The sequence below is a fragment of the Rhipicephalus microplus genome, unplaced genomic scaffold, assembly GCF_043290135.1.
Source record: "Rhipicephalus microplus isolate Deutch F79 unplaced genomic scaffold, USDA_Rmic scaffold_12, whole genome shotgun sequence".
Taxonomy (NCBI): Eukaryota; Metazoa; Arthropoda; class Arachnida; order Ixodida; family Ixodidae; genus Rhipicephalus; species Rhipicephalus microplus.
Window position 1 is genome coordinate 29,793,725 of NW_027464585.1, and position 14,350 is coordinate 29,808,074.

Below are 14,350 nucleotides of genomic sequence, written 5' to 3' on the forward strand. Positions count from 1 at the left end.
TATCAGAAGATTCTAAAATAATGTAGAGTTTTCGCAGACAGCCAAGCGTCCTTTGCGAAAGGCGACTGATTAATATGTGGTGTTTAACGTTTCAAAACCACCACATGATTATGAGAGATGCCGTAGTGGAGGACTCCAGAAATTTTGACAACGTGGGGTTCTTCAACATGCACCCAAATCGCAGCACATGGACCTACAGCATTTTCGCCTTTATTGAAAATAAAGCAGCCGCAGGTGGGACTTGATCCCGCGACCCGCGGGTCAGCAGCCGAGTACCTTAGCTACTGAACCACTACGGCAGTGCCTTTGCGCAAGACTGTGACATAAAAATACAAGCGAGCGTGGCAGTATAATAATGTTGCGATAAAATTTCAGCAGTTGCAACATGTTTCACTGTGGATGCCATTTTCATACAGAACCGTCAGCGGGTGGCCACGCGTTGCAAGGTGGATCGACGTCTTTGGGTATTTTGAGTAGGATAAATTTCTACCTAAAACATACGGCGTGACGACAGCACTCACGTTGACTGTAAATATTAATGAAACGAAGTGCACGCTTTGGTGGGATGATATGCATATCATTAAGAAGCTGTTGTGTATTTCTCAAAGGTCGAGATCCTTAATGGTCGAGTGACCCTCCCCTATCACGTGCTGGGTGAAAGGCATATATCCATGTAATGTTTACAGCCAGCCTATAGACCGCAACAAATGACGGTGTCGGCCGACATCACTCCTGTAAGTCTATTTAGTGATGTATCCGTTACAATAAAAAGTAACTAAATACCTCACTTGTTACTCAAATAAGAAAAAAGGGAACGTTTCACGGCTCCACGTTATATAGATACATAAAAAAAGGTAACGCACTACCGTTACCGTAACCGAAAAAAACAGAACGAAGGTTACATCTGCCGTAGCTCCGGAGTCATCAGTTTTAATCAATGTGTCTTTGCTGCAGAAACCCACAATGATAATTTTAAATCTCAAATTTATGTTTCACACATACTAACCCAAGCAAGGATTATACTCAAAATGTTCAATTAACGAGAATTATTTGTACAAATGTACTGAACCTTAGCAATGTCATATAGAAGCTTAATGATGCCTGCACATGTGATGGCTTCTGACTCTGCAGTGACACAGGATAAAAGCATTTTTTTTTCATTGGAGCATTATACACAAAGTGAGGTCCAATAATCCACGGTATTCATGAAGAAACTGTCACTGAACTCTCAAGAAATTTACAAATATCGGCCTTTTCTTGATCCTTCAGCACCTCCAATAAAGCAAGTCGAAATCGCCACTGTTGGACCTAGCCACCAGAATGGCCCACCGCGCGCCAGTAGGCAATCACGGAGGCCTACATTGGTGCCTTTTTATTATAGAGGGGGGGGGGGGGATCGGGAGATGTCGTGGGGAAAAGGGGGGACACTTACAAGTTTGTGATACCAGATGTGCCTTGTAGAGACGTAAGTCTAGAAAAATCACGTCTTGCAACACACATCTTGCAATAGCAGCCTTTTTTTAATATGTTGCAGGTTTTAATTTTGTTTATATAAGAATTCCAATCATGCCTAGAAATCAAATATACAAAAGAAGAAAGGTTCCCAGCACTCTTAATTGCATTGTTCTGTTGTGTCTTTTCCGGAACAAGTCGAGAGAGGCAGTTGCTATTTCGATTTCTCACACATCTGATGGGTATTGAGCACGTGAACACGCTACAAAAAAGCATTGAACAGTTGAATGTTTTATACATACTTATCAAGCCTTCTTATTTGTGACGTTTTTATGAGAAATTTCAATGGGGCCCACTTGCAAGGGGTGTTCCCCTCCCCTGACCAAACACCAAGGGGTCGGGGAGTCAACGTTTTCTGCAGGCGTGGTGAACGGACGCCCAGCTCGTGACCAGTATGGGCTGTGTATCTGAGCAAATATTGCATTTGCTCTCATCTGCACATATGACCATCGACAGGTTTTTGTCTTGGGGGGATGCAAACCCTTCTTTCAACTTGCATCACGACTGAGGGAGTAGGTCGTGTTGGTGTCGCTAGAGTGGGTAGCAAGTGCTGGTGGAGCTTGAAGGGTTCAAGGGTCCTTTTTGCACCACCCGCCTCGCCCACGCCCATGTCTACACTTCATTCATTGAACACTGGGCTGAGAACTAGGTGAATAAATGCGCAGATTTGTTTCCTTCCATATCCTATACCGCTGCATAAAAGATTCTCACATTGTGAAAAGTAGGTATTTTGATTCGTTTGAAGGAAAGTTACATTCAAAGCATGACAGATACTCAAAAAAGCAGTTTCATGCAATCGTAATAAGAAAACTCGAAGCAGAGGTGCTTCTTCTTTTGTGCAGCGTACAATGTAAGAGTAAGATCAGATCCGGAAAAAGCGAAATGAGTGACGTGCGTCACTGCTTGCTCATTCTTTAATGAAAGAATGAAGGTTTCATGAAGTATGACGTTGCCAACAACAACAAACTGATGCATCTTAAATTAAAAAAAAGCAGTGCTGCACATTTACCATAGAACATGGACATAGATTGAAATACGTGATATTTTTTCATGAAAGCGAAATAAAAACTATTTTACAAAACGCTTTGCATTCATCGGGATGTCGACACATCTGTGTAGTGTCATTTATGCTATTTTGATTAAAATTCCTGAATTTCAACTAATTCAGTAACCTGTGGCAGAAGAGCCTTTTGAATTTTCAGTTTCGGTTTCTGCGCCGCCGGCGCCGCCGCCGCCGACGAAAATTGGCCGCGCGCCGCCGCCGACTCTGGACGACCCCCACGCCGCCGCCGGTCGAAATCGCCTCAGCGCACACCTCTACGCACATAGGGGGCGGCCATTTTGGATTTGCCGATGGCAATAGATTTACCGTAATTTTTTCGTTCGTACTCGATTCTAACGCGCATGCGATTTATGAACTCGCTTAACCGGAAAAAAGGTGCGCGTTAGATTCGAGTAATTACGGTATTAGCTACACATCAGGCGACACAGTCAGGGTCTGGATTTCGATACGTTGACATGGACTGTCTGAAAAACTGAGAAGACGGTACTTTGGCCCATACAGCGTTACGCGACGCTTGAACGACGTGAACTACAAAGTTGTTCCCGACACAGACCGTAGTTCTAAGCGCCAAAAGCATTTACCTGAAGTCGTGCACGTCGTGCATTGAAACCGCATTTATCGCGTTAATTAGCTCCCGGTTACCGTGTTGGCGCGACCACTTTATACGCCTGGTAGAGCGGCTAAGTTGCGCATCGGGACAATGCTTCTTTCGGAGAGAGGAAAATGTCACGTGCTTGCTCAAGAAAGACGATAGCAGTTGTGCATGTGCCATGAAGGACTATGAAATGGACGAAAAAGAAGAACTCGCTTGCGCGTTCTATTAAAAGGACCGACCTGCTTTTGGTGTGTCGATCTCTGCGGCAAGACATCCGTTTTGACGTCTTGACAATATGTTCTACAGCAACAAAAATATTTTAAATGAAGAAAGATTTGAACAAGTACAATTTTTGGTTGCCAGCTGGTAAACAGTGCAATAAAGACACTATATATCAAAATATATTGACAATAATGATAATTCAGAATATATATTTCGAAGAAGTATGACCTAGGAACCGTATAAAAATGATAAATGTTATACAGAATGTCTCTATTCACATGAACAAAAAAATACGAAACCAAGGAGCTGTTTATGACTCGTGCCATGCAGTAAACCATTGCTCGGTTTTTCATGAGACACGAGTAAACTTGTTCACATTACACAGTAGTTTGTTAATTTTTCGCGATAACAGCCTGTAGGAGGAGGAGGAAAAAACTTTCAATAGACGAGTTCGTAGCACGCAGGCTTCTGGGCTCCCGCACGATGCCGCTGCGCTCAAGCGTTCATTTGGTGGTGCTCTATGATGCTGGCAGCCCGGTTGGCAGCCATTGTCTGCTCAACGGAGTCCTCTATACGCAGTAGCATACCTGCCAAGTTGAAGAATTCTGAATCCGGGAGATTTCCGTAACAGGCGGGGGGGGGGGGGGGTTGCACTGAATTATTTGCCTCTCTTTTTTTCCGGCAAAAAAAAAAAAACCAAATAAGGACAAACAAAAACAATACAGCAAAAAACAAAAGGGGGTGGCGGGGGGCCTAAATCCCAAGCACCAACATCGGCGTTGCGGTCTTATAGTGGCTTGGAGAGGCCAAACATACGAAAGTAAGGTTTCCCACTAAGGTGAGTCTCAAAACGTCAACACAACTAGCAGAATGTATTTCCGTCAAAACAACTCACGTTTGTCTTCCTGAAACACACGTGAACAAATGGGACAGTGCAGCTGGCTGCCGCAAAGGTGCGAGTCAAAGCTTTGCTCGCTACTAGATTCTTTTGACAGGTATGCAAAAATGCGCCTGGCCGCTATTTATTGTGATAGAAATTATATAGGCAGTCCAGGCTGTTTTTTTTTTTCCCACCACTGCCATCATTCGCCGCATATGTATGGCTTTTCTCTGACGCGTACTTTGCCCCGTGGATGGGGGGGAGGAGGGATGGTTAGATGCTTGTGCACGCGCATTTATTTTGGTAGGGAGAATCGTGTGCCTTCGACTTTCACTGAAACGATTGCGTTAGTTGCCGGAACCACGAAGGTCACTTCGGTCTTTGCACAGGCTTCGTCTGTGAAAACAGCGCGCTGTTATGCCTGGGAGTCCACACCGAACATCAATGCCTCTGCAAGGGCAATCTGTGTCAATCTGCAAGGGCAATCTGTGTCAATCTGCAAGGGCAATCTGTGGCAAGGGCAATCTGTGTGACTGTGATCCAGCCCCCCTGACGCGATCAACACAACGACGTCATCAAGCGGCAGCGCCGGTCTGTCACACAACGCACAGCGAGCTCCCTCAGCCCACGAGCCCAATGAAGGAATCGGCGCCTTCCAGTCTGGCGAGTCTTACGCAATGCGTGGCAACATCCGTCGTCCTTGGGTGCAACCACGCGCAGCTGTGGGTCCCCGTTGGAGGATTCCGACGTCACGGCCAGCAGCACTTCTGGTTGGACATTGGTGACGCAAAGATCCACCCGGTGCCTATAAAGAAAGCCAAGCGACGCGTCGCCAGCAGTTGACCTATGCGTGCGAGAGCAGCCGACGTATGCGTGCGAGAGAAGACATGTCGGCTCTTCAAGTCCCTAAGCTGTCGGCCCCAGTGCGAAATATGTAACGCCTCTGTTTCTATGATGTACATAAACCTTGCCTAAACTCACCTCGTCTATCAGCTCCGCGCAGAAGCAGTCGCGAGCTGAGTAACGCACGCTACCAAACGGCTGCTGACCTTGGTGGATTTCGGAGCAGTGGCACCTTTGGGACCGTGTTGGCGTCGCGCCTTCGTAACAGTGATGGCAGCGGTGGGATCGGCCGGTGTCAGCGACATCGATGGGGTGAGTGCCTGATGTTTTCCCCTCAGTTCACCAACTACTGTAGCACAGTTTATAGTAGCTTAGAGAAGGTCTGTGTGAAGCATTGGTGAGTGAGCTTTGATCGTTTCAAGCCAAGTCAGAGCGCTTTGAAACCAAAGTTAATGCGAAGGGTGTAAACACGGCAGTGTTAGAAATTGCTTGCGCATCTTGCTAGTAAACTTATAGTGGATACAGCACGTAGATTCTTATCAGGGGCAAACAGCAAGAGGCTAGTGTGAACGATGGAGAACATTAAAGTGAAGGAACTCATCAAAATTTGTGAGGACCTTGGCCTTACTTTGGGTCGTGCGAAACGAAAGCAAGCGATCCTTGAGATCATGAAGAATGAAGGAGCGTTGGCTGAGGAAGTCTATGAGGCCTGGGCGGATATGAGAGCACACCGCAAGGAGGCTGAAAGGCGAGAAGTAGAAGTTCGCGAACGTGAAGAAGCTGAAAAACGCGAACGTCGCGAGCGTGAGGAGGTCGAGACACAGGAGCGCCGCGAGTTAAAACGAATAGAATTGGCAATCTTAAAGTGTTCGCAGGCGCCTAGCATAGCTCCTTCGACAGTTCAGGTGAGCGGTTATAGAATTCGGGACCAACTGCCACCATTTGTAGTTAGCGAGGACATGGCAAAGTATCTCGTCAAGTTTGAACACGTCTGTGAGCGAAATGCTATGGAGCGGTCCCTTTGGGCGCAGAACCTGTTAGCTCTTCTTCCCGGTCAAACGTCCGACGTGATAACGTGCTTGTCGAGAGAAGTGTTCGAGAGCTATGACAAGGTTAAGGAAGTGCTCTTGAGACGTTATAAGTTGTCACCCGAAATTTTCAGGCAAAGGTTCCGGTATGCTAAAAAGGGGAATGAGTCACACGTTGACTTCGCGTTTCGTCTTAAAGCCGATTTAATTGAATGGCTCAAGGACGAAGGTGTTTATGACGATCGCAATAAAGTTGTAGAATGCATTGCATTGGAGCAATTCTATCGCTGCATCGAGGAGGATGTCAAGCTTTGGCTGCAGGACAAACTTGGTGAAGTACACCTCAACAAGGCAGGAGAGTCAGCTGAGGAGTATTATACTCATTGAAAGTTGCACAGCAGGGCAGTGCGCGTTGAAAAGGATGAAAGGAAAGAGGGCTTTTCAAAGAAACCTGATCAATGGAAACCCGCTCTGCACCGTAATTTCAGGAAGGGCCCGCCTCTTACGAAGGACACTGTCAGGGAAGTGCAAGCGGAAGCGGAGAAATCGAGTGAGGTTCCTAAACAAGGCACTGATACCACATGGGCGTTTGAATCACGGAGGCCGCTAATCTGCTACAACTGCAAAAAGGAAAGGCACATCGCGATAAACTGTAAGCAAAAGTTTGCTTTCGCAACAATCCGAGAATCGGAAAAGAACATGAGGTTGTTAAAGCCGTATCACCAAGAAATTAGTGTGAATGGGAAAACGTGTCGAGCACTTTGTGACCTACACACACACCAAGAGCAAGCAAGACGTGCACAGGAGACACACATGCCAGAACGTGTGGAACAGCTTTGAGCCCGTTTCCAGTTAGAAACAAAACTAATTCAAGCCAGCGTGGCTGGCATCGCGGAGCGGTGGGGACGGGTGAAGGAGTTGTGATTAAGAGAGGAGAGCATATTTGCGAGAGAAGGGCAAGGAGTTGCGATAAAGAGGGGGGAGGATGCGGCGGGAGGGTGACCTTGAAAACCAAACCACACGGAAAGGAGGCCGGTTGGGTAGCTTGCTTGAAAGGTCCGTGAAACTCGCACGTAGAAAAGCTTGAGAGTGCTTGTGCGCGCAGAAGTCAAAGCACGGCCGCCTAGATCGGAGCGCGCGGTCGTGTTCGAGGAATCTGCGGCCGTAGTCCAACCTTTTGTTGTGCGGGCGAGTTTGCATGGCCTCACAAACTTCGATATTTTGCAATTCGTTCCGCGCAAATTAACAGTCGTTTTTGCACTTCCGCACGTGCGCGGAAGGCATGCCTAGTACAGTGCGAAGTGAGCGAGAACAAGTCCTAAACACAAAACAAATCGCAAATTATCTGATTCGGTGAGGTAACGTACGTGCGTGCACTAGACCCACACTATCGAATACAGTCGGTGGCCGACGATGTTGGCAAATGGTCTGGTCACTCCAGGACGGCGTCGTCAACGACATTACCAGCAATCGAAAACTGGGTAGATGGCCAACCGGTCTTCGAAATATCGGTGGCAGTGTGAAAACACGGGCCTCGTCTGGCGATGAGGGGGGTGCTCAGAGTAGCAGAGGGGCAAAGGACGGAGGGGTGCATAACAAAAAGCAGTCGGGGCATGGAGGTAAGAAACAGCTTTCTTTCCTCCATGGGTCGGGGAGAGCCGCAAGTAGAGAGTCGCAGAGGCAGGGTCGGCGTTTAACGATAAGAATGTATGGGCACCTCCCCGATGCCTGATCGGTGGTCGAAATTGGTTTTCCGGGAAGTCGGCGGACCGCCGACTCCGTTCGCTGTAACCGATCAGCGGCGCTCGGAAACGTTTGTTGTAAGTGCAATTTTGTGCCATTGAACCAATGCATATTTTCACGGTCATGCAGATATATTCCGTTTTAAGCGATAGTTCGTTTTAGGTGGGGCCGTTATATGTGGGCTTGACTGCATACGAAGCTCGATCAGCGGAGCAAATGGGGTGGTCAGCATAACAATGCCAGTAGTATGTAGTATTCGAATGCCTGCTGTAAGCAGATCCATTGTAACGAGGTTATACAGTATACCCTCATGGTTTCCTGCAAGTTCTTTCACTGGTAACGCACAGCCTTTCGATGTGAGGTGGTGATGTTGAGCACTTCACACAAAGTGTAACGAAAGCGTGCCACTCACTGCAAGTGGGTTCAGCCAACTTGAGCCTTTCCGTAAGGCAGTGCAGCTGCAACGGGGTGGTGCAGAAGCGGGAGTCACCGGTCAGGAGCTGCTCACCAGTCTCGAACAGCCGCTCGGCCAAGTCTGCCACCACAGTGCGAACCTCCTGAAACGCAGAGAGGCTACCAAGGTCACACGGAGAAATTCTAGCATGTTCGTCCCTGTCAGCTGTGGTGGCTACATTTGTGTACAAAGGCATGCGCAGGTTTGCCATTCAAGGGGGGGGGGGGGGGGGGGCAAAGCACAATCTCTTCCTATCAAGGGAAAATGCAAGTCGAAAAACGAAAGTTTTTTCCAAAATTGGACATTTCTTTTTATTTGCTTTCACAAGTTTAGCTTCTCTACTTTTATGTCAAAAAACTGAAAATTGTAAATAAACTAGAAGTAGGGTAAAATCACTTTCAGGCAGCAGCGGCGACGGCGAAAAGACGCACGCTAACCAACTGTCTGCACTCTTTGCAGATACCGGCATATCGTCAAGATAAGTGACCTAGACAGCGCTACCGAAACCGCCATCTACCTCAGCCTGCTGCAGTTTTAAGCTGTTATCAAGTTTGTGCTGGGGGCGTTGTCTCTTTGCAACTGGCTTCACTCAGGCAGCAGCGGCGACGGCGAAAGGACGCACGCTAACCTACTGTCTGCACTCTTTGCAGATACCGGCATATCGTCAAGAAAAGTGTAAGCCATCCCATCCGGAGTTGTCTTCTGCCACCAGACCTGAGTGCCACACCGTTTATACAATTGTGTTGCTGTGGCTTTACCATTACCAGGACCTGGACAGCGCTACCGAAACCGCCATCTAACTCAGCCTGCTGCAGTTTCAAGCTGTTATCAAGTTTGTGGCTGGGGGCGTTGTTTCTTTGCAACTGGCTTCACTCAGGCAGCAGCGGCAACGGCGAAAGGACGCACGCTAACCTACTGTCTGCACTCTTTGCAGGTTGGTTAACTTTCATATTGAACATTATATGTACCTAGTTTCGTCGCTGCTGCTGCTGCTGAAGTTTTATAGGGCATTGTAGTCACAACAGTGTTTTTCTTTTTAATCTTCAAACTTTGCCTCTTGCTTTGTGTGCACAAGAGCATTTTCGTGCAATTTATTACTTGAAGTGCTTGAAACCATGGGGGATAAAAATTCGGGCGACATGGGCAATATTGCGGCGACCCTTGCTGAGAGGCAGCCTAATAGCATTAAAGAGGTCGTGAAATTTCTAGGTGATCTGGTGGGAAGACTTGACATGTTCTCGACTGAAGTAAAACGTGAAATAGCTAAGGTCGCTTCCTCGAACACTAAAATAGTCACTGAACTTGGAAGTGTTCGAGATGCTATTGCTTTCATGAATGAGAGCTTTGAGCTCTTTAGGACTGAAGTGGAGGCTTTTCGCAAGGAGATTGACGTGGTAAAGGCTGAGAGTGCGCAGTGTCGTAAGGAAGACGCAGAATTGCGAAGGGACCTGAAAGAAGCTAGACAGGAAATTGTAGAGCTGAAGCAATACAGCCAAAATATGAATATTGAAATCCAAGGTCTTCCGCTAATCGAAAAAGAAAACTTGGAGAAAACTGTCGCAAACATCGCCAAGTGCTTAGGAACTGAGGAACTGATGTCACAGATAACGACATTGACGTCCCACACCGTGTATTATCGAAAGATGAAAAGAAATCAAATGTGGTCGTCAGATTCCTCAGCAGAACGGCGCGAGACAAGATGTTGTCCGCAGCAAAAAAGATTAAACTAGATAGCACTCGTCTTGGTTTTGACAACAGTAACCCTGTATATATAAATGAACACCTGTGCATGGAAATGAAGGTTCTGCTCAGTAAGGCGTGGCAAGCAAGGCGTGAAAGAGAATGGAAATATGTATGGGTATCACAGGGCAGGATCTTCATGCGGAAAGCAGACAGGACACCTGTTTTAAATGTAACTTCTGAGGTGGATCTGGTTAAAGTAGTCTAGCTTAATAGTAGACATATTTCTGCTGCGAACAATGGCAATGTATTCCAGCGTTTTTGAATTAACTCGTATGTAAGTGGCCGTCATAGACAGCCCATGACATTCCTTCACATTAATATGCAGTTAGCTCGTTCGAAAGAAGAAAACTTTCTATTGTTTCTTGATGAGATAAATTTTTTCTTTTCCGTTATTATGATGACTGAAACTTGGTACCATAATGAAACAGACGTGTTTTGTATTGACAGATATAATGTTGTGTACCAAAATAGAAAATTGAGAATTGGTGGTGGTGTATGCTTGTATGTCAAAGCTGAAATAACGTACGAGTATTGTGAAGATCTGTCTCTGTGCACCGATGACCTTGAGGTGTTAACTTTACAGTATCACAACTACATTTTTGTTGCAATTTACAGGCCACCAAATGGCAGTTTTGATTCATTTACAGTCACCGACCGATTTTTCGGACCTGGCGGGGACCGAAAAAAAGTACGAAAAATCGAACAGTCCGAAAAATTCGTTTTCGCCAAAAATCTGAAGTTTATTGCATCAGGCAGGTTTAAAAAAGTTCTTGATGCTGCCTTGCCTCAAACTACGCTTGGAGGCAATTTGGTTTGCCCGTATTTGCGCCAAGGTGACATCGTCGCCGTAAACGCTCGACAAAATTGTCACCGCGTTGGCGATCTCCGCCGCCGACGGCTGCGGGCGGTCGTCGTTGTCGTCATCCGAGCCGCTCTCCGGCTCGGATGACGACAACGTCCACTCTCTATTAGCTTGATTATGGCAGCTTTCTTCTCCATCGTCAGGGTCGTATACTTCCCACGCTTCTTCACATCACCTGGCTCCCGCGATGGCACAGATGGCGGAGCCATGGCACCGAGAACACAAAATTCGATGCCGCAGATAGCCGCTGCGAAGCACACAACGTCTCGACGCTACGCGACAAAGCACGTGCAGAATGTCGACTGAAAAAAGCTGCAACGACAATAAAAGAATCCTTCTTTCGCCTCCTCCCCGTGCGATGTGATGACGATAGTGCTGACCGAAGACAAAAAAACGGCATCCATCACCGCGTCTTTTAAAAAGCAAACACGGCCTCCGAAACTTAAAATATGGCGTGCGCATTCCAATCTCGGAGGCAGGAAAGGCATCTGAAGACCAAGCTTAGCCAAGCCGACGGAAAATCCAACATGGCGGCGTTCATAATGGCTTGGGGCATGGCACAAAACGAGCGATTTAGTCCGAAAAATCGAACTTTCGGGGACAAATTCGCCCGAAAAATCGGTCGAAACAATGCATTAGCTCTATGGGATCCCTGACGGTGCATTCATGAAGTCCGGAATATCCAACAAGTCCGAATTTTTGGAGTCCGGAAAATCGGTCGGCGACTGTATTCAATATTTATAAAACCTATTTTTCGTTGTAAACCAATTTAATTACAAATTAGTGCTGGGAGGTGACCTTAACACAGATATGTTGAGCGACACACATAAACAGATGAGACTTTCAGACCTTTTTGCTTCTTTTTTCTTAACAAACGTAATTACCATTTCAACAGGTATTACTGATACCACTTCTACTCTATTAGACTTGTTTATCACTAGTAGTACAAACAGTACGTTACAGGCAGGCGTCCTGCGTGCTCCAATAAGTGATCATTTGCCCATATATCTAGTCATAGAAAACATCACCAGTGTAAGGAGTCAAATCCTTCCTGCCATTCACTTTCAACAAATTAATCCGCGAACGCTATCTTCTTTTAGAGAGGAAGTTAGAACTCTTAATTGGAACAACGTTCTATCTAGTTCTTCTGCTGATCTTGCTTATGATTGTTTTATTGATACTCTATTTCAGTGTATGAAAAACATTTTACTTACAAAGCTTTAATGAGACCAAAACGGGCGCGCAAACCTTGGGTTTCTTCCGCAATACTCAATATGATAAAAGAAAAAAATAGGTAGTATCAAGAGTTTCTGATAAAGCGAGACCCGGATAAATTTAAAGCTTTTAAAGTATACACAAATAAACTCACTAAACTACAAAAACAAGCTAAACGCGATTCTCACTTCAAGATGTTTGACGGTGTCACCGATTCTAAGCAATTATGGAACAAACTTAATGCTATTATATCTACCAAACAAGTGTCTAATGATATTAGTGAGCTGGTGATCGAAAATAAAATATACAAGGGCGCAGTACTAGCAAACAAATTTAACGAGTACTTTACCTCACTAGTTGACAGTAGTCATAATTGTGATTCATCAGGTTATTTGCCTCCTGCTTTAAATAATTCTGTGTTTGCAAATCCTACAGACGTGCAAGAGGTCATCAGCGTTTTTCAGCATTTCAAATTGAGTAAAAGCGAGGACATAGATGGCTTAAAATTAGAACCTATAATATACATTTTAGATCTCATATGCGCCTGCTTAGTATATATCTTCAACAAGGCACTCATAAGTGCTCTGTGGTATCCTAACGTTGTCCGCCCCCATCTAACTTTTTTTGCCAACCTTTTAACTGAATGGCTTTCAACTCCACTGCTAAGTCAAGGTTCTTGCGCCTCTTGGCGCTGCCCAGTGCTACACGAGAAACTGAAAATTCAAGCAGTGCATAGCGCCTTTGCAGACCATGCACAGTACGCATGCAAAATAAGAATGTGATAGTATATGACAATTCACTGAACTTGACTCCACCAGCAAAACGCTCCTAATAACTTGAGGCTAGTAGTGGTTTGAAAGAGGAAACGAAGAGAAAAGTGAATTTGTCTGCACTTCAGCAGTGGTTCACAAAGGAAGGAGGAAATAAGACAAAGGGAGAAAAGTAAAGATGAGGAGAGTAGTCCGTAGACGGAGCCCCAACCGGCAAGTGGTCATCCAAGAGAGCGCAGCATGGACAGGACAACCGTCAATTACCAAATTCATCGGGTGTTCGCAATCAGTCGGCGATGGCGATCTGCGAGTGCACCAGGCACACACGAAAGACGCGAGCAGTGGTTAATTGATTGATATATAGGGTTTAATGTCTCAAAACCACCATATGATTATGAGATACACCGTAGTAAAGGGCTCCGGAAATTTGAACCATCTGGGATTCTTTAACATGCGCAAGCAGTGGTTAACTGATCAAAACTTAATAAAAGAAATGACAAAAAAAAGAGGCCGCTGGCTCCTTCGTTCCAGCACGCGCACCCAAATCTGAGGAAACGGGCTTACAGCATTTTCATCTCGATCAAATATGCAGCCATTGCAGCGGGGATTTGATCCCACGACCTGCGGGTCAGCAGCCGAGTACCTTAGCCACTAGACCACTGCGGTGGGGCGCCCACACGTTTTTTCAAGAATTTCGGGTTTCAGCAGGGGCACAGTGCTGCGAAGGTGGTGGAGTGCAGCGAGTGCTGAAGCACACGATCCAGCTCATGTGGCATTCTATATATACGATGGCGGGTAAAAATACTATTTAATATAATCATGCAAATTTATGTACCTTTACAAAGGATTATCAAGGCATAATTTACATGTTTGATATAGCCGAAAATTCAATATATGCTTTAACAAAGTGCTTTACTGGGCTGGTTAATGCTGCATGGTAGACGAACAAAGTGCTTAACAGTGCGAACAACAGGAGGGAATAGAAGAGAAGAGGGAACAGTTCAGCGCTCTGCTCTCGTCTCTTTTATCCCCTATATATGCAGATTCAATATATTGTAGTTTGACTGTATTACTTTTTTTCTCGAAATGAATTCAACCGAATATTATTTGTGCACCCTTAATAGAACTTTTTGTTGGGCTAGTTGGTGCATGCTTACTGAAATACAAAAAGACGCGTACCATCGAGGAAAAAAAATTGAGGACAAAACAAAGAAGGCATCAGGCGAGGCCCATTATAGAAGTAATGTAATTTATTAAAACTTTTATTTGAATTGTGTACACAATTGAACCCTATGATTTGAATATTTTCATCCCACAATGAAACATGGCTGACTTTAAAATAAAGTACTTATATTTAATTGACGTATTTGTAAACAGTGCACTGTAATTTGCACCTGAAGAGGGTATAGGTACAGTAGAC

General features: G+C 45.6%; 1 protein-coding gene across 3 annotated transcripts in view; it reads right to left on the reverse strand.

Moving 5' to 3' along the window:
* The window catches only part of LOC119166710 (nischarin), a 289,672-nt gene that overhangs the window by 214,238 nt on the left and 61,084 nt on the right, over window positions 1-14,350 (reverse strand). For all 3 annotated transcript variants that reach the window (XM_075882435.1, XM_075882433.1, XM_075882434.1), the window contains exon 4: window positions 8,299-8,443. In XM_075882435.1, the coding sequence (XP_075738550.1) occupies window positions 8,299-8,443 (145 nt within the window). The remainder of the gene's footprint in view (window positions 1-8,298; window positions 8,444-14,350) is intronic.